Below are 19,683 nucleotides of genomic sequence, written 5' to 3' on the forward strand. Positions count from 1 at the left end.
TTCACTGTGACTTCTTAGGCTATCATTTCCTGGGTCTTCACACAGTAGGAGAAGTGAAACAGTTGAGGGGAACTAAACAGTAGAGAACACTGTTCACTGGGGAGTTAATTTCAAGAACTAGTCACCAGTCAACAGTCTTAATTAAACTCCCAGAGGTTACTATTTCAACCCCAATGCTTCAGGGGATAGAGACAGTTAGTCATAGAGTGTTATAATTATTTCCAACATTAGAAAGATTAAACATGGTATATTTCTTTTTAATCTTTTGCCATTTTTTTTTGTTTTTTAGTTTTACATGCTCATGATGAGAATGTTATTTGTTAATACTATACAAAATCAGTGTCACACTTATTAAGTTTCTTACATCTGAGACATAAAGAGTGGTTAGTTAATTTTTTGAAGCAAATTCAAGTGTAATGGTTATCTTCTTCTTAAATAATTTCCTTGTTTTAAAATAAAGTCTTGAGCTGAAGAGATGGCTCAGTGGTTAAGGCTGCTCTTCCAGAGGTCCCGAGTTCAATTCCCAGCAACCACATGGTAGCTCACAACCATGTATTATAAGATCTAGGGCCCTCTTCAGGCACACAGGTATACATGCAGATATTCAGACATTAAATAAATAAACCTTTAATAAATAAAGTCTCTGCCCAAGTCAATAGAATTTATTTTTCAACTTTAAATTTAGTACTAGTACTTTTTGAATGTATTGTTTTAATAGTGAATAAGATTGTAGACCAATTTTAAACAAAACAAGGCAAAACCCCATCGAAATGACACCCTAGGCTAAGAGGGGTCTTTCTGTCTTCTGGAAGCTGAGTTAGCATTTGCTCTGTAGTCTGTTATAGCACCATTATCTGTGGCTTCACTGTGTGGGACTTGGGTGACCCACACGTGTGACCGTGATCAGAAGAGAGATGGCCTTCTAGATGTTTCTCCTTAGGAGAAGGTCACAAATATTCTTCAGAATTTCATCCTGGTAGAGCCAGGTTTAGTAGGCAGTAGGGATGAAACTTGAAACATGAATGGAGGGAGGGAGGGAGGGAAGCAGGGAGAGAGGGAGGGAGGGAGGGAGGGAGGGGGGAGGGATGGAGAAAGGGCAAGTAGGCAGGCAGACAGGCAGGCAGGCGGGGAGCAGGCCTGAATCTTCGAAAGTGTGACTGGGGAGAGGTGTTTTATTGGCCTTGTCACCTGCAGATGCTTCCTCCAAGGCCAGCCTTGAGTGGTAAGGCAAGCTCTTGGGAGAGGTCTTGCTGTGCCAATGGTTCCATGCCTTGTCCTGTGACCTGGCTTTTGTGCAGTATGTGTCCTGCCCCAGCTAGGAGACCCCTGTTGAGAGGGGCCTGGAGGATGAGTAGTGGAGGCAGAGGGTGAGGAATCATCACTGAGCAGTGAACTGTTGCAGACAGAGCTCTGTCCGCTTCTTGGAGGGCTGGAGAGTCAGTGGTACCCAGCAGGCTCTGTCCTAAAGGGACAATGTCATGTTCAACGTGACCCGGGACCAGGCTGCGTCTACTCCCTTAATCAGTATTAGTGCTCCTGCAGTATTTACCGTCACACAGTTCACCCGTTTGAAGCCCTGATGGCTTCAGTACATTCACAGGGCTATCTCTTCAGCACCACAGTCAATTTTAGAGTGTTTTCATCACTCAGAAACCCAGACCTTTTACAGGCACTCCCACCCCTCCAGCCCCAGCTCCTGGTAACTAGCGTTTCCTTTTTGTCTTTTTGGACTTGCCTATCTGTGGAATTATTCTGCACCACGCGACTTTTTCTCTGCGTGTTTTTCAAGAGGCATCCATGTATATGGGTGGCATACATGTATGGATTTATCTTTATGGCCAAAGAGTATAGCATGGTTTGGACAAAGCACACTCTGTTTATCTATTTATTGGCTGCTGGACATTTCGAAGTGTTTCTACTTTGGGGCTGGTGTGAGTAGTCATGCAGTGGGCATCGAGAACAAACGTCTGTGTGAGCATTCTCCTGAGCGCACACCTAGAATTGGAAGTGCATCCTGTCCTAGTTCTATTAAGGGAGTGGACAAGGGTTCCCCTTACTCTGGGGTTTGGACCACGGGGGAATGAGAAAGAGGTGTGTTCTTGTTATACATCGTGAATTTAGCCAGCTCCTAATGATAACTTCCGTTCCTGTTTTTTGTTCTTTATTTTCTTTTTAGAAGGAAGAGGTTGTTGTGACTCTCTTACCAGCTGGTCACTGCCCAGGATCAGTTATGTAAGGGGGCCTGTCTGTTTCCATTTCTTTCTATTATATACATACCATATTTGTAGAAATAGCTTTTTAGGATTTAAAGGTAGTACGTGTACAGAGATAGATACTCTTTTTCTGGCAGTGCCTTTAATTTTATTTCAAAATCGAACTTGGGGAGCTGAGATGAGGACCATATGGAGTGTGAATGCCTTTAAGTGGTGTTTCTCCTGTGACTTTGGGCTGTCTTCTCCCAGGCATTTCTCCCTGGAGTAGAATGATCTGAGTGTATATCTGAAGTGCTCGACCATTACAGCCACACCTAGAGCTCACCTGCCCTACCATTTCATCTTCTTTGATTGTATTTACTTTTTGCTACTCGTGGGGAAAGGTGGCATTACTTGGACTTAGCATCACACTGTAAGGGATGTGTTGGGCAGGAGGCCTTTGCTGAGGTTTTAGCCTTTGCTTGGTTCCTTAGGACTTTGTAATTTGGAAGTCATTGCGGTGTGCTTATTTTTCAGGTTTTTATTTCAGGGCGGTAATGGAACTGTCTTATACACAGGAGACTTCAGACTGGCAAAAGGAGAAACTTCCAGAATGGAGCTTCTACACTCTGGGGGCAGGTATAGCACCTTCTAGAATTCTTGACTGTGTACCTTGAGTTGAATACATGTGTGAGGGTGTGTATGCATGTTTGTGTGTGCGTGCACATTGTCCCCATCATTCCAAGCGTTTGTCAGATTAAAACTCAACTTGATTGTAAAAGTTGTAGTAAAGCTGGCGGTGGTGGTACACACCTTTCATCCCAGCACTTGGGAGACAGAGGCAGGCGGATGGATCTCTGTGTTCAAGGCCAGCCTGAGTTCTAGGACAGCCAGGGCTACACAGTGAGGCCCAGTCTTTTTTTTTTTTTTTTAAAGGTTTTAATAGTAGTGCAAATTCCCCTCTTTAAAATGAGGTCATGCGGTGTTCTGTACACTGATTGGAATGGAATGATGGTGACATAAATCGATAAAGGTCACTGGATCAGGCGTGCAAAAGTCACTGGATCAGGCGTGCAAAAGTCAGTATTTTTACATTTTATTTGCGTGTATGTGTGTGTGTGTGTGCGTGCGCGCGCGCGCATGCATAGGTGAGGATAATTTGTGGGAGTCGGTTCTTCTTTCACTAAATGGGCCCTGGGGATCTAACTCCAGCCGTCAAGCATGGTGAAAGGTAAAAGTTGCCTTTACCCACCAAGTTTTTTCTTGGATCCAAAAATCCTTTTATTGTATTTTATTGTATGGACACTGCTTTTCAGTAAAGTTGATGAACAAAATGTTTGAAGTGGAATGGAACGAGCTCAAATACCTGAGAGTCTACATTATTTTATACACAATTATGTCCCATGAAATGGCTAACACTATTTTTTTTTCTTTTCAGAGTAAAAGACATCCAAAGTGTGTATTTAGACACCACTTTCTGTGACCCAAGGTTTTACCAAATCCCGAGTCGTGTATGTTTCCCTAGAGTGACAGATCTTCCTGGGGTGACGGGTCTGCCTGGGGTGATGACTCTGCCTGGGGTGACAGGTCTGCCTGGCTATGAGTATTCCTGGGGTGACGAGTCTGCCTGGAGTGGTGAGCTGGTGTGGCCACCTGTCTTGTTGGGAGGGTGTAGTTGTCCCCTTGGGTGTGATTACTTCTGATGTCACAGAGGCAAAAGGTATGAGTTTCTCCAAAGTATCAAATTTTGTTGGTGTCTAGGAGGAGTGCTTGAGAGGGATTTTGGAGCTGGTTCGGAGCTGGGTCACGAGGAGTCCGCACCACGTCGTGTGGCTGAACTGTAAAGCAGCTTATGGCTACGAGTATTTATTCACCAACCTGAGTGAGGAGCTGGGTGTCCAGGTACCAGTCCCTTTCCAGGCTTTTCCCATCCTGTTCTATCCCCTCCCCCAAAACACTGAAACCAGGGAGAGGTGGGAGCCGCTTGCTAACATACAGCTGCAGCAGAGGCTGGCCTCTTGGAACTCTCCTCATTCTTTTAGGTGCATGTTCTCACAAAAGGATGTCACAGCCCATGAAGGGCAGAAGAGTCTTCAGTGCCCCAGAGGCAAAGTATTTTTTCTCCAAAGTGTGGGTTATGAAATAAATACAATGATTGTGACCAGTATCAAAACTAAATTTGAACCAAGTAATGTCTGGATGTATCACATGCAGTTATTGACAGCATTGTCCTTTAAAATTAAAAAAGTCACAGTAGTGATAATATTCACACATCACACATATACAAACACACAAATTCACTTATCTGAATTACCTGTCTTTTAAATTCTTTTTTCACACCTCGTCTCTGTAATCTATAAAGGTGGCAACTATTTGCCTCCACTAAACTTGTGGTGTAATTTTAGGGGTGTCTAAAGAGTGGAAACTACCTCTCTGAGCCCCAGGGGAAAGAAGCCAGGGGCAGAAGAGCGCTTCAGGGAGAGGCATTTGATGTTGATCCCAGAGTTTCCTTATGTCCCTTTGCCAGAGATGGGACAGGTCTAGATCAGGCATTCACAAGAGAAAACAGTGATGTTTACTACTAAGGTAGCTCAGGGATAATCTGCAGCTATCTTTCCAGACATTTCTATGAGGATTCTCTTTTGGGGTTCACTCTGTTTCCTTCCTATATTCCTTAGAGAGTCTAGGAAGTCACAGTCACTGTTACTTCTTCATTTCTTCTTTATCTGAGGGGAGCAGGCCCATGGCCCAGGCTGGTCTGAAAACTCACTCTATAGCCAGACTGACCTCAATCCTGTGATCTTCCTGCCTCAGCCCTCTGAGTGCTGGGATTATAGTCCTGTCACTATACTTGGCTTAAATTTTCTCTGTATGTGGTCATGCATGCATGTATATATATATATACTGTGCATGTGTGTTAGAGGCCAAAAGTTAATTTCTTTTAAGACAGAGTTTCTCAGTGCCCTGGAATTCAGCAGGTAGCCTGGCTGTCAAGTGAGGCCCAGGGATCCACCTCTCACCTCCTCCCTTGGGATCACAAGTGTAGGCCACCATAGCCAGAAATTTTTTTTTTTTTTTTGCATTATGCTTGCAAGGCAGACTTTACTGGCTGTTCCATCTCCCCCTCCCCCATCCCTTCCTTCCCTTCTTATTGGTCATAAGTAAGTCAGTTGGAAGCCGAATGGCCATGTGGTAAATGAGTAGTTGTACTGAGTTCTTTCTGCATCCTGCCTCGTCCCGGCCAGCACAGCAACTGGACATGATTTCAGGGTGTTTGTTGGTTTCATACTAACAAAGAATGCTACTATTTTATTTCATGATACTAGTATAAGTTTAAGCTAATATCATCTACTTTGAAAGACCCAGAAGACAAGCTTTTAGTAAAGCTTACATAATTGGTTTTAATACTTTAAATTGTTATGAGCCGTAAACTTCTCAAGGGCAGCCAGGTTTGAGGGGGTTTTGTTTGTTTGTTTGTTTGTTTGTTTGTTTTTCCTGCCTCTTTCTCTCCTCTGCCCAGTGAAGCTTTATGAGACAGGACAATCCAGGTCCTGCTGTCCTGTGTGGCATGTAGCATGCCATTACAGTGGGGTGCACTTTGTTGGGGGTGACAAGCACGCCAGAGTACTTGTAGAGGTGAGAGGACAACTTCATAATAGTTAGTTGTCTCCTTCCTCCTTTATGTGGGTTCTGAGCATTGAATTCATATCCCCAGGCTTACACACCTCTTTTTACCTACTGAGCTGTCTCACCAGCCCAGTAGAAGATTCTTTATTGCTTCTTTCTTGTTCTCTGCTATATATATATATATTCCTGGGGTTTAGAACTGAGTTTGACATCGATAATCAGTATGATTCAAGTGATTCTTGAAGGACAGTATTAACACAACAAGATGCACCCTTTGAGATGAGTCCTTTTCCTAGTGACATCCTGGCAGAATATTACCATGCACTGAAATAGTTCAGGACTAGACTGCAAGAGAAAATTGAAGATTTATTCACTCTGGACAATTCCCTTGACTAATGATCCCCAGAACTATTTATTCTTAGGAATGCATTTCAAACAATGTGCTTTCCTCTGCTGTTATGCACAGGTTCATGTGAACAAGCTGGACATGTTTAAAAACATGCCTGATATCCTGCACCATCTCACGACGGATCGAAACACCCAGATCCACGCCTGCCGCCACCCAAAGGTACTGGGGAAACTCCTGTCATGTCGCTTACGGGACCTGAGAGACTGGCATGAAGAAGGCAGCTCAGAGATTCTCTTCCGAGCCTTTTTGTGATCCTAGACCTTTAGTTGGAGGTTATACAGCTCTACATACCTGTATCCCATGATCTGTACTTCAGCATGAGTAACAGCCACAGCTTCTTACATTTTCTACATAAAAGTGATTCTCCACATGAGAATGAAAATTTACTTATAGTGAAGTTAGTAATCTTGCCAGCTTATAATTTAAGCAAATTATTAATTTCACACAATGTAATTTTAGTCATGTTTACCCTCTACTCCTCCCCCAGATCCTCTCAGATCCACCCCTATTTCCCTACTGATCCACCGGCATGCGGCCTGTTATTTTTATTTGTTGGTTGTAATAACTCATAGAGTTCAGTTTGTGCTCCCCATATATTTCTGGGTGTGGGGCCATCCACTGGAGCACAGTTGACTTGCTCTTCCAGAAGCCTATTGACTATTCACAGCGTCTCTGGAGTGGGGGCACGTGAACACTTCTCCCTCTGTGTTAAATAAATATTGACTGGCTTGATCTGTGCAGGGAACCACAGTTGCAGCACTTTACTCATGTCTACAGGACACTGTGTGGCCCGTCCCCAGGCCTCTGGCTCTCCCAGTCTCTGTGTGCCCACTTCCACGATGATCCTTAGCTTCAGGGGTGGAGATGCGCTACTGACATCTCCTGTGTAGTTGAGCACCACTCCCACGTCTCCACTCTGACCCGTTGTGAGTTCTTCTGTTAACCATTGTCCACTCCACAGAGAAACTTCTCTGAGGTCTGAGAGCTGTGCTGGGCTGTGGACAGGGAGGCATTACCATGGAGGCCAGTTTGTGCTATGTCCAGATTATCGTTTAGCAAATGTTTTCGTAGTGGGGTACTATTTGTCGCTGAGACTCTCAAAAAATGTACATGTTTATAAACTATATTTTTCTCCTTCTTTCTTAAAATACATGTCTTAGACATAACCTTCTTCCAACTTCAAAGAAGTTACCATATTGGTGCAATTTGCAAGTCTCTTGGCTGCTCATTGGCAATTTCTTTGTAATTCTACCATAGACTCTCGGGTTTTCCAGACTGCCATTGTGAATGCCTTTAACATTCTTTCCCCTTTTGATAATGCCTTTGCCCTACATTTTCATGTATATATACAATGTATTTTAATTGCATTTCCTCCCAATGTCTTCTGCCCCCTCCTCCCTCTGATTGGTAGCCTCTTCCCACCTAGTGTCTTTGACATTTAATTAAGACAGTTAACCTAGTCACCTTCAAATCCAGTGTGAGCCTGGTCACAGTGTTCCCCTAAAATGTAAGCTGCCTCAGCATAGTCCCCTCAGCGATGCGAGCTTATGGATGGCAGCATCGCTTCATCCATCAACAGCATGGAATGTGCTGACAGACGCCTTTGTAAGAGAGCTGCACCTGAGAAGGGCCAGGTGGCTCAGTGGTTAGGAGCTCTTGTTGCTCTTTCAGAGGACCTGGGTTTGCTTCCCAGCTCACAACTGCCTATAAATCCAACTCTAGGGATCCAGTGCCCTCTTCAGGTTTCCTTGGGCACCAACACACATATATGTATACATAGGCACACACACATAAATATAAATAAAAAAATCTTTTTTTTAATACAGCTGCACATTAGAAACTAGTCCTGGTAATAGATAAACTACATATTCTAACATGCATGTGTATTTAACCTACACATCCAGTAGATAAAGTATAAACTGAGAGATCTGGGTCTGTTCAAGCTATTGGAGCATAGGCCAGGCTCAAACTTTCAATCCTCCTGCCTTTGTTTCTCAAGTCACTATTGGATTTCAAGTCTGGGACCCCTGGCTGAGGTGCCTGTTTAACATTATCAAATTGGACCTGGCATCCAGGTTCATCATGCATCCTACCTGTTTCAGGGCCCTCCTGGCTGGCATACTCCACCCCCTACCCTCAGCTCTCCAGCCCAGAGGGGTGGGCTGCTCTTCCCTGTGTGGTCCAGTTTGGTTACCTGTTCTTCTTGTCCCTTTGGGCCTCCTGGCTGCTGCACCTGGTTCTCCTGCTCTCTCCCCTCTCGATTCCCTTCCCCTCTCCCCCACATGGCCTAGCTTAGTCTGATCATGCCTGAGACTCTCCAAGATGTGCCTGCCTCTGGCTCTGCTCTCCCACGTATCTACAGTAAGCTGTCTCCTGCAACATACCTGGGATGTCTTGTTTGCTTTCCTCTTTATTTATTTTTTCATCCACTCATGTGCCACCTTACTCAGCCCAAAGAGTAGCTTGCTTTTTATTTTCTTTTTTGAGTCTTCACTCTTGACAGGGTTAGATTGCTGTAGTCTAGGCTAAGTTCAAACTCACGATCTTTCAGCCCTGCGTCTCCTCAAGGAGCCTGAGGATTCTCTCACTACCACCCTCTTCTCCAGCGTTCTGTTCTCTTTCCTCTTATGGAGGGCGGTGAAGCATCCAGGCCCGGCATGCTGTAGGCGAGCTCTCCGTATGGAATGACCTACTTCTTTTCTTGTGTCTTTGTTTTCACATCCAAAACCTCATCTGCAACTGCTTTTGAGATTCAGTCTACAAGTAGCCTTGTTGAAGATATGTAGCTGCAATTTAAAACAAATGTGCATGAAGGTTTGTTTGTTTATTTGTTTTGTTTGTTTTGCTTTCAGGCAGAAGAATGTTTTCAGTGGAATAGATTACCCTGTGGTATGACTTCCAAAACCAAAGCTGGACTCCACGTAATCAGCATCAAGCCATCCACCATGTGGTTTGGAGAGAGGACCAGAAAAACAAACGTGATCGTGAGGTAAGCACAGAGTCCTGGTCTTCTGACACCAGAGGTGAAGTGTTGAACTGAGTGTGGTTTATACACAGATCAGCAGAGGCCCAAGGAGAGGAAATGGGAGCATCTGGTACAGTAGAGGCACCCCCACAGCGGCCCTCACGCCATAGCAATAACTCCTTGATTTGGGCTCTTTAGAGTGTCTATAGCGGGTCTCCACAGCTGAAGAAGTTGACTCCTGTCTAAGCAGCAGTCCCTGAAGCCACTGAGCTTCCCGGAGCAGCCTACTTTGAAGTTCAAGCCTGTGACCCTATTTAGTTTTGCTCAGTGTCCTTTTGTATTGTGCTTTCCCCTCAGGACCGGAGAGAGCTCATACAGAGCGTGCTTCTCTTTTCACTCTTCCTACAGTGAGGTAAGAGTTCCTGTCAGCTCCTAACTCAGGGGCCAGGCTACGTGTATGTATGTATGTGGGGTGAGTGTGAGTGGAGGCCAGAGGACAGCCTCAGGTGTCATCCTCAGGAAGGCCACCCCATTGGTCTGCAATGGGTTCTCTCATTGGCTCAGAGCTCACCAGTTACGCTAGGCTCTCTGGGGTTACAACATGGTTCTAGGTATCATCCTTTCCTAGCTGAGCTGTCTCTCCAACCTTCCTTTCACTGTTTTCTAACAATGGTTCTTATTTGTGCAGTCCACATTTCTGTGTGTGCCTGCTCGCTACAATTAACCCAGAGCCCCAGCGTCACGTCTTATTGGGCTACAAAAGTCCTTTGGAGTGGGGTAGATGATGAAAGTTCAATCCCTTGACGTGCACATTGTCAGCTCCTACAAATGAGATGATACTCTGTGTCCTTGTTTTAATTCATATTATAAACATCTATTCTTTATGTAGTCTGTGAGTAATTGTGTGTGTCTGTGTGTGTGTGATTTCACTACTTAAAATAGCATGTAGTTATACTGTTAACATCCTGTCTAGTTCCTGAGCACAGGGAAAATACACATGCCAGATAAGGTTGGTTCAGACTTGAGTTACGGTGCTAAGCACTGGGAGTTGAGTGTCAAATAATCAGCGGAAGATGAAGAAGTATTTGTACACAGGCAAAATAGAAGGATGGTAGGAAAATGAATACAACGCAACTTTTCGAAAATGCCATGACGATATAGAATAGTTTGTATACTAATTTTAAGAGTAATTTTGAAAAGACAAGGCTATTCATCTATTGGCTAAAAGTGATATTGCCAGAGATGCCCTGTAACTTCATCCACCCTGGTTCCCCCTGGGGACAGTGATTCAGTGTTCACACAGTCATTGTGGATGGCATCTTATAGAAATCACTGCAACAAGGTTTGAGGATATGAATGTACGCTGTTCAGGCAAGTAGTTGGTGATAGGTTACCTTGGATGATGGAAAGAGGGTTCTTCTCTATTGGTTGTCTCTTGTCTGTCTGTGTCGATGTCATCTCTAAGGAGTACTGAGCCATTGTGACACAGGCTCAGCCTTCCTGTCAGTCCTCCTTAGAAATCACAGGTTTCTCTAAGTCCAGCAGGAGGTTGGTGAGACAGGTAGTTGTTTTTGTTGATGTGTCTCCCTAAAGGTCACAATAAAGAATTGTGAAAAGTGCCTCAACATTCTAACTCAAGTGCAGTTAGAATGGAGATCCCGGGATGCTGCTTCCTCTGTGCACCAGTCACCCCTCTGCAGAGGGATGGAAGGGTTGTTTTGTTTTGTTTTGTTTTGTTTTGTTTTGTTTTGTTTTTTAACATGCGACAACTGTTCCAGCACCATAAAGCCGGAGGGCGGAGGGCAGTGGGAGTGCAGAGAGGGCAAGCACGTCTAGACCACCACCTGATCAAAAGGGATGGAAGCATTGTCATTATCAACTTTGTTCTGCATAATGACTGTATGTTTCACCGGGTACCAGGTCCTGGAGCTAGGATTTTTTATGTGTTTATATGTAAATGAAGAATCTGAGCCTTAGACCCTGACTGAGATCACAGTTTACCAAGATCTAGTAAGTGAGCTTTGCCTGAGTTCTAGAACTCTTGAGAGGAATCCTGACAGGATTCCTCTGTTTAGCATTATTTGGCAAATAAATAAATAAATAAATAAATAATAAAAATAAAAATAATCAAGGTACTTGTGAATATTTTAAACTATGATTGTTTAGAATTGTTAAGAAATGAGTTTGTATTTGTAGTATTTCAAGTCACACATACACATATACACACACAAACACACATACACATATGCAGACACACACACACAGTCTTAGAACAGTTCAACCAATTGTCTCAGTCAGAGTACACACAACCCGCCACTGCTAGCAGCCTTGCTTGGGTTCTTCCTATTTCAGTCTTGTGTGTGCCCCTTACTCCGCATCCACCTATGTGAGAACAGCTTTCACTTTAGCATCCAGTGTTGCAGACTTACGATAAGGGCCCTCTCTCTGCCACTAGAAACACATGCACAGGCAGGCTTGTGCACGGGCAGGCTGTTCTCTGTCGCCTGCTAGGAGAGCCGTTGGGCTACAGTCTTCACTGCAAGTCCCGCCCTTACTCTCTGGGCTCTGTAGGTAACGTGCTCTTGTGTCCACTTCGTTGCTTACCTTAGGGACTGCAGTCTAAGATGGAAGGGGTGGAAAAGTTAGTGTCTGCCCAGGGTGGTGATCACTGTGTGCTATTTAAGTCCACAAGAATAGGCATTAGAACAACTCAAGTTATCTCCAAAATGCAGTTGCCTTGGCTATGATTATTAGTATGTGGAAAGAGGTGTAGTTAAAGACCTTGTCTTCTTGTGTGTATTATGGCCACAAAAAGGAGGACTGAGTGGACCATGCCACCAGACAGAAAACCTGGTAAGGCTGAGTGGATTCAGGAACCCTGGCAGTTCTCATAATTGAGAATGGTAGGTGTTTACATCTACTCCCGACCACCTTCCTGTCCTGGAACACGGTCCACTGCCCCACAACTAGTCAGCTGTATTCTAAGTCACATGGAAGAAGCTTTGCAAATGTAGGCAACTGGCCTTGGACAAAGGAATGGATGTCATATTATAAAAAGACAAAATCTTTAAATCCCGTTTATCGGAAACTCAAGGTCTTTTTGTGGAGCCGGAACTTGAACAAAGTTCAAATGTACAAGTTCTCAGTCCCCCCACCATAGCCCAGCACTTTTGCCGTGTTCGCCTTATTTTGCCTAGCAGAATGTTCTCATTTTCCTGCAAAAGACATAATTTATTCCTCATCGCTGTAGAAAAGGCCGTTGTTTCTGCATGGCACGTCTCCATTCATTCACCCAGAGATAGGTTCTGTATGTTGGGAACTGTGAACAGACTAACGCCTCATTTCCCATCAGATAACTGGTGCATTCCTTATTCCTTCTAGATTAAAGATTTTTTGAGCTACATCTGCCCAGTGAATGCGTATCCAAATGTCATTCCAGTCGGCCTCACTGTGGATAAGGTCATGGACGTGTGAGTACTTTCTGTGGGGGACTCATGTTGCTAGCAGTGGTGTTGGCTGGGAGGCAAGGGACTGCTCGGCCTGAAAACCTGTGATTCTCGAACCCGTGTCTGTGGTAACATTTCTTTGAGTTTCCCTTTATTTCCATTTCTTCCTATCATTTTTAGTGGGCAGAATGTGTGGGTAGTGTCAGTTTGTCCTGGGTGGAATCCTGTCCACCAATTACTTGTAGTTTGACCAGACCACTTCAAAACCAGTCAAAACTAAACAGCAAATCAACAAATATTCAATAAATCAAATGAATCAATGAATCAAAAATATAACAAATACTAGCAATATTCATTCATGCATACTTGTTGGAAGTTCTCAGGAATGTACAGATAACTATGAAAAGCACCTGGCAGAGAGCCTTTAGGTTCTCAGTCAAGGTATCTGTGAACTGGGAGAGCAGGCAATGCAACAGTTGTCTTTTACTGTTACCACTTTATTTGACTTTTATATTTTACATTACATTTAGTGTGTGTGTGTGTTCATATTCATGGGGGGGCACATGTGTGGGGGTGTTCATGGGTTGGAGGGGCACATATGGGAGGGCCATGAAGGATATCATCCAGGAATCTCCCTGAAATTGATGAAGACTGTACCACCATGCTTGGACAGATAGATGGAAAAGGAACAGACAGGGAACCCAGGGACCTCCCTAGAAGGATAAGGTAATTTAAAATTTCATTGGTGGGTGCTGGAGGGGGCACAGGTGGTCAATGGTCTGCATTCCCATGTCATGAATGCTCAGCCATGTGATGAGATAGGTTTGCACAGCACAGATGACCCATCCTGAGATAAGATATTTCCCCATTTTTGTGGTTATCCCTAGGCTGTTCTTTGGGAGGGGTTTTATGGTCTTGTTCTAGATTTTATAGTCTGTCCCTGGAGCTGGTGCCTTAAGGTCTTTTTTCCAAAATCAAGCCTGGTTCTTAAATGGAGACAAATGGGGTTTATATTGTTCTTTCAAATGAAATGGGTGCAGTGAAGAAAGCAAAATGCTACTCCATAAGTAAAAAGGAAAAGTTTATTCTGAACAGGCAGGACTATGTCTCTGGGGAAAGCAGGGAGAAGGGGCAGGGGTGAGGGGATTTCTAGGGCTTTAAAAGGAACCAGGTACCTGGAATGAAGGGAACCTGTGATTGTAAGGCCCCACAGAGAGGGGAGACCCCCATTCAACCCACGAGAGATTACGTCCACTCAAAGACCACGAGACACCGATTCTTGCTGCAATTAGCAAGAGGTATATTTCATATTCTGCGCTGGGTCGAGACTCGTGTCCCGTACACAGACAGAGGAGTGTCGACCCTCAGGCTCGGGAGGAAGGGGTATTTAAAGGAGAAAACCACAAACCAGGGGTGTGAAAGTGGAAGCCAAAAAAAAAAAGGGGGAACAGTAACTCATATTACAATAGCTGGTAAGTTTCAACCTATTATTCAGCCAGTCACAAACCAGGGTGGGGAGTAACATCCTGTATACAGAAAGTTTCTATTATTCCACTAGTCACAGAACAGGTTGGAGAGTGAGTAACATCCTGTATACATTCTTTTCAGGAATGTGACCTTAGCCTAGTCATTCACCTCGTGGTCAGTCACTTCCCAGGGTGGCTTGGCCAACCTGTATTACTAGTTCTGCCATTTGTCAGAATGACCTGGCTGACTTGACCCCTGGCTAATTCTTTAGGGTGGCCAGCTAGTTCCTGGAACCTAGGCCTGTGAACCTGCCAACCTTAATTCAGATGGGGGGGGGGTTCTCTATGAATTTTTATCCTTTCAGTGCTGTGCTAACAGGCTCCCAGGCATTTTAATGGAAGAGCCAGAAGTGCCAGACATCAGGAGAAGGCTTCCTTTTGGCAGGTAGAAGCTATTTTCTCAAGCCTCCGAAGGAATGCTGGCTTTTGTCTACATTCCAGACTTTGGGAAAAGGGATTTCTTGGGACCAGACAGGTAGGAGGCACAGATTTAGAGTTGGCACTGAGGACAGTAACTGAAACTCAAAGGACAAAATCACGAGGAAAGCATGAAGAATGCTAACCAGGCTGAGAGCAGGGCTCCAGCAGGAACTGAGGGAGAACCGGAAAGTGAGATACAGGTTCTGACAGGGAGCGGGAGGAGAAGAGAGTGGGAGGAGAGAAGCGGGAGGAGGGGAAGAAGGAAGTGTTAGCAGCCAATTCTGGTGAGCTAGAGAGATGGCTCAGAGGTTAAAAGCTCTTTCAGAGGACCCACGCTTGGCTCCCAGCACCCACATCCAGAGGTGTACAAACAGCTGTAACTCTCAAGGACTCAATGCCCTCTTCTGTCCTCCATGAACTACCCACCCTCAAACATGTGATAGACACATGAATGGATACAGAAACAAAACCACAATCTTTTTTAAAGTGTGACCTAGTGCAGGGACTGTGATGTCTCTGGTTACCTTGGTAATGAGGTACTTGTACATGCTCACAGCAGTTTTAGTAGACTTCTAAGTTAGAAGCTAGAAAAACATGGTAATCCAAAGCAAGCACCATGCTGGCTAGCAAGGCATGAGTTAAGAACTTGATCTGCTAGCTGAGATTTAAGATTCTCTTGGAGATTTAAATGGTAATATACTTAGAATCATTTGGAATGCCGGTTAAAATGTACACTCTCCTAGCTTGCATTTCTACAGGGCAGTATGTGGTAGGCAGGTGAATCGGTAGGTGGAGAGTGACCCACACTTTGCAAAAGTTACCCAAAGAGAATGCATGAGATGGCTCCAGAGGGAAACAGTAACAGCAGATTCCTGAGGTGTCTGATGGGACAGATCCAGGGAATATCACAGACATGGAAATAGGGATGACAGATGGAAAGAAGTCTGGGTGAGCTTCAGGGCTCTCATCATCTGCTATGGTGGTTATGATCCTTAAGGCTTCTGGCAACCTGGCAGGAGGAAAGTAAGTAATGTAGCCGGCCCTCAGTGAGGGTAGACCCTTCAGGTCTTATTTCTGTGTCCTAGACTTCAGCCTATGGCTCTGCAATTTGGAGATGAAGTTTGTGGTATTCTTGTAAGACGGAAATGAGAGCCATTAGTAGGGAACAAGCACCTGGCTCTACTCTCTGGATGCTAGAAGGTGTCACTGGTTACTTAACCCTGTCTTGGGATAAAGTTGTAAGAGCAATCAATCAAGTTTGGCTTTAATCTGCCAAGACATACGAGGTCGGTATCTACTGTGCTGTCTTGAAGTGCTTCCGTGGCCTACTTTACTGTTCTGCAGGATCTTTATTAAGCATTGCCTGTCTCCCACAAATGCTCACATGACCTCTCTCTGGCTTTGTTGTCATCTCTAAAAGTAATGCTTATGCTTTATTATCAGCTTTCCCCAAAGTAGAAAAGTAAAATTTTCAAATGTTCTGATTTATGTCAGTTTAAAGCCTCTATGCCGATCTTCCCGAAATGCTGAACCAAAGTACAAACCACTTGGAAAATTGAAGAGAGCAAGAACAATCCATCTTGACTCAGGTAAGCATGGTCCTGGGCTTCCTAACGTATGCCCCGTGACTGGTATGGGCTGAGGCAGGCTCTGTTGTCACCCTGGGGCAGTTTTGCTACATTAGCAGATGCTGAAGAGAGATTTGGCTGCCTTTGGCTCTGATCAGCCAGAGCAGTGAGGATATACAGGCAGCTCTTCTCTGTCCATTCCTACTCTCCTATAATGCTTTTTCACTTGTAGTTAAGAACACAGATAAACTCTGACTAGAAATGAGAACTTCAGATTCTGGACAAAGCCTTGTTGCCTTATAGCAGCCAAGCTTGGTGGTTACAACTTTAGATTTTCATCTTTGGTGGAATGCCTTAAGTGAATCCTCATTGGAGAAGGATGCTGTTTATTGAACACTTATATAGGGCAACTTTTAAGCTCCATCTTCTACAGGTATTACAGCTTAACCTGTAAACCGACGTGCAAGTGACTCCAATCTGGCTTTGCCAAAGAGAACACTGGAATTTAGATACCCTCACACCCTCCCCAAGTCTGGCAGGAAGTGATAGGGCTGGGATTTGAACCAGGCCTGTCTTCCACTTTTGCTTTTATATTTGTACTCAATTTAGACTCTAATTTAAAATTACCTTGGATATCTTTATGTGCACGCCTTTTGCTCCCAAGTGTGTCTGTACACATGTATGCCTGGGCCCTCAAAGGTCAGAAAGCATCTGGCTGTGGAATTAGAGGTACAGTGATTGTAAGCTACCATGTAGGTACTAGGAATGAAACCTGGGTCTTCTCCAAGAGCAGGTGCTCTTAAGCACTGAGCCACCCCTCTAGACCAACAAATATATTTCTTATAGTTCTGGAGGCTGGGAGTCTAAGAACAAAAGACTGGTAATGTGGTTTCGGTGAGGTTGTTTTCATGGTTTGTAGTTGGCCACCATCTTGTGCTTACATGGCCTTCCCTCTGTGCATGCAAAGAGTGGAGAGAGGGTGCTCCAGAGCTGGAGGCCTCTACTCCTTTATGAAGACTCCACAGGTATCAGCAGGCCCTGCCTGATGACTCCACAAACTTCCTCAGGGGTACACTGGACTCAGCAGTCTTCTTCCTTAGAAGGAAATCTGTTCCTTTTAGGCATCTACCGAATCTGTTTTGTCTTTTTTTAAAATTTTTGTTTGGATTGAAATACTGGTTTAAATATTTGATTAGTGCTCATTTCTACTTGTGATTTTCCTTTTCCATATTTATTATCTTTGGTTCTGCCTGTTCTAGACTCCTATGCTTATCATTCCTTACTAATATGTAATGTAGTGATAATTCACATCACTTTTCATCTTTATAGGTATTATTTAAACAACCTAGTGGAAATCTCTACTAGACACTTTATAATACATAATAGAAACAGTATGTGTATTTTAGTCCATGCATGTCATTGATTTTATTAAGTGGGTTTTAAACTATTTTTAAAACTTGCTTTTCATTAGAATTACATCATTCTCCCTTCCCTTTTCCAGTTCTTCCCATAGCCCCTCAGATTGATAGCCTCTTATTACTACACATACACACCTATGAACAAATACACAGAAAGAAAACTTGGTTTAGTTTGTAGATATGGTTTGAGGGCTGACAACTTTGCATTGGATAATTCCGGGGACTGGCTCATCTCTGGAGAGGCTAATTATCCTTCTCCATAGCCATTAGTTGTCTGTAGTTGTTTAACATGCCATCTGATGTTCCCATCCCATCCTGCTCACACAGCCGTTTCTAGGAAGAGACTATTCACAGCAGACTTTTGGTATTTTGGCTCATTTACAGTCTTTGTGCACCCCGTTCAACAGCCATAGCTGCAGGAACTGTGATGTAGGTATCTGTTGATTTCTGTATTGTGACAAGTTGTAGCTTTCTGTGATGGTCTCCTTTTGCTGTAGAGAGACATTTTTGATGAGGAATGGGGCTACACTTATCCAGGAACAGTGGCTCATTCATAACAAGGGCTCAAGAGCAGAGGGTCTAGAACTAGACTTGTGGGTTTATAGCTCATTCTCTACAAGTTTGTTAACCAGGCCCTCATGTCCTTTAGTTCTTAAAATATTCTATGGATTGTCCACAAACAGGTCATCTTACATCAGCATTCACACAACTGCCTTGATCTCCAGCTCCAGGGATATAGCACTGTGAGCTTTCCTGGGCACCTTATTCATGGGCATGTACTCATACACAGATATACACATACACATAATTAAAAACAAGATCCTTTAAAAAAATATGTCACCCTGTGAAATCTAGTGGTCACTCAAGTTTGAAAAGTTCTGACCCATATTCTCAACAGATAGCAGCCTCTTTGAAGATTGTGTTTTATACAATTCCAAGATTAAAATCCTAGTGCAGATTCCCCCTTCCTTTTTCTGTGCATGCCTGTTTTGTTTGTTTCAGAGGAAGATGATGATCTCTTTGATGACCCTCTACCAACACCCTTAAGGCACAAAGTTCCGTACCAGCTAACTCTTCACCCTGAGGTGTTTTCAATGAAGGCACTGCCATTAGACCAGCCTGAACTGAGACAAAGCCCAGGACGCTGCAAAGCAGAGAATATGCAGAGCCCTTCTTTGGCCAACTTTATAGACTGTGACGAATCCAACAGTGACAGTGAAGAAGAGCTAGAAACTACATCCTCACTGCAGGGAGCTCTGGGCCCCACGACACTCCCCCAGCAAAATGCTGATCTAGATGCGGACATACCACAGTGGGAAGTATTCTTCAAAAGAAAAGATGAAATCACAGATGAATGTTTGGAAAACTTACCTTCCTCCATAGAGACAGGGGGATCTCAGTCACCAAAGTTTTTCAGTGACTCACCAAAGCTCTGCAGTGACTCTGATGGAGAATCCACCCATATCTCTTCCCAGAATTCATCTCAGTCAACCCATATAACAGACCAAGGAAGTCAAGGCTGGGACAGCCAGTGTGATACTCTTTTGTTATCGTCCCAAGAGAAAGGTGGTGGGGAGAGCACCTCCTTGAACAAGGGCACCTATAAAGCCCAAATCAAAGAGAGTACTTCTACCTCTCAAATACAACAGGATGCACTTTGTCCACAAGAGACTTACTGTGATTTGAAAAGTGGAGGTGAAGTAAATGGAGTCCCTTGTATTGGAGACGCAGATACTGGGAGCGGCAGGAAATCTCCACCTGAGAAAACACTGCTCACCAGCACACATGCAGACTCTCAGAGCTCCTCCGATTTTGAAATCCCCTCAACTCCAGAAGCTGAGCTTCCTAAGCCAGAGCATTTGCAGTACTTATATGGAAAATTGGCAACAGGTGAGAGTATAGTTGTTGAAAAAAGAAAATGTTCACTCTTAGATACTTAAGAAATAAAACTCCCATTCTAGCAAGGATCCTTGTCCAGTCTTTTGATACTGCAACACAATGATATACATAAAAGTACTGGGCAACATTCACAGCTCTGGATGTGGCTGGGAGGGTAGACACACTTGTTAGATCAACCACTAAGCCTACACGGACTGACACATCTGTATAATG

The 19,683-nt window shown here is 44.1% G+C and overlaps 1 protein-coding gene across 2 annotated transcripts in view; it reads left to right on the forward strand.

The window, feature by feature from the left end:
• Dclre1c (DNA cross-link repair 1C) overlaps positions 1 to 19,683 on the forward strand; it is a 31,532-nt gene that overhangs the window by 7,522 nt on the left and 4,327 nt on the right. Inside the window, exons 5-14 of one of the 2 annotated variants that reach the window (XM_028764848.1) lie at positions 2,177 to 2,232; positions 2,730 to 2,831; positions 3,631 to 3,703; positions 3,954 to 4,094; positions 6,286 to 6,387; positions 9,081 to 9,217; positions 9,551 to 9,605; positions 12,575 to 12,663; positions 16,080 to 16,174; positions 18,574 to 19,461. In XM_028764848.1, the coding sequence (XP_028620681.1) occupies positions 2,177 to 2,232; positions 2,730 to 2,831; positions 3,631 to 3,703; positions 3,954 to 4,094; positions 6,286 to 6,387; positions 9,081 to 9,217; positions 9,551 to 9,605; positions 12,575 to 12,663; positions 16,080 to 16,174; positions 18,574 to 19,461 (1,738 nt within the window). The remainder of the gene's footprint in view (positions 1 to 2,176; positions 2,233 to 2,729; positions 2,832 to 3,630; positions 3,704 to 3,953; positions 4,095 to 6,285; positions 6,388 to 9,080; positions 9,218 to 9,550; positions 9,606 to 12,574; positions 12,664 to 16,079; positions 16,175 to 18,573; positions 19,462 to 19,683) is intronic. The other variant, XM_028764849.1, reaches the window with a different exon arrangement.

Source organism: Grammomys surdaster, unplaced genomic scaffold (assembly GCF_004785775.1).
Source record: "Grammomys surdaster isolate TR1022 unplaced genomic scaffold, NIH_TR_1.0 146, whole genome shotgun sequence".
In the NCBI taxonomy this organism is placed as follows: domain Eukaryota; kingdom Metazoa; phylum Chordata; class Mammalia; order Rodentia; family Muridae; genus Grammomys; species Grammomys surdaster.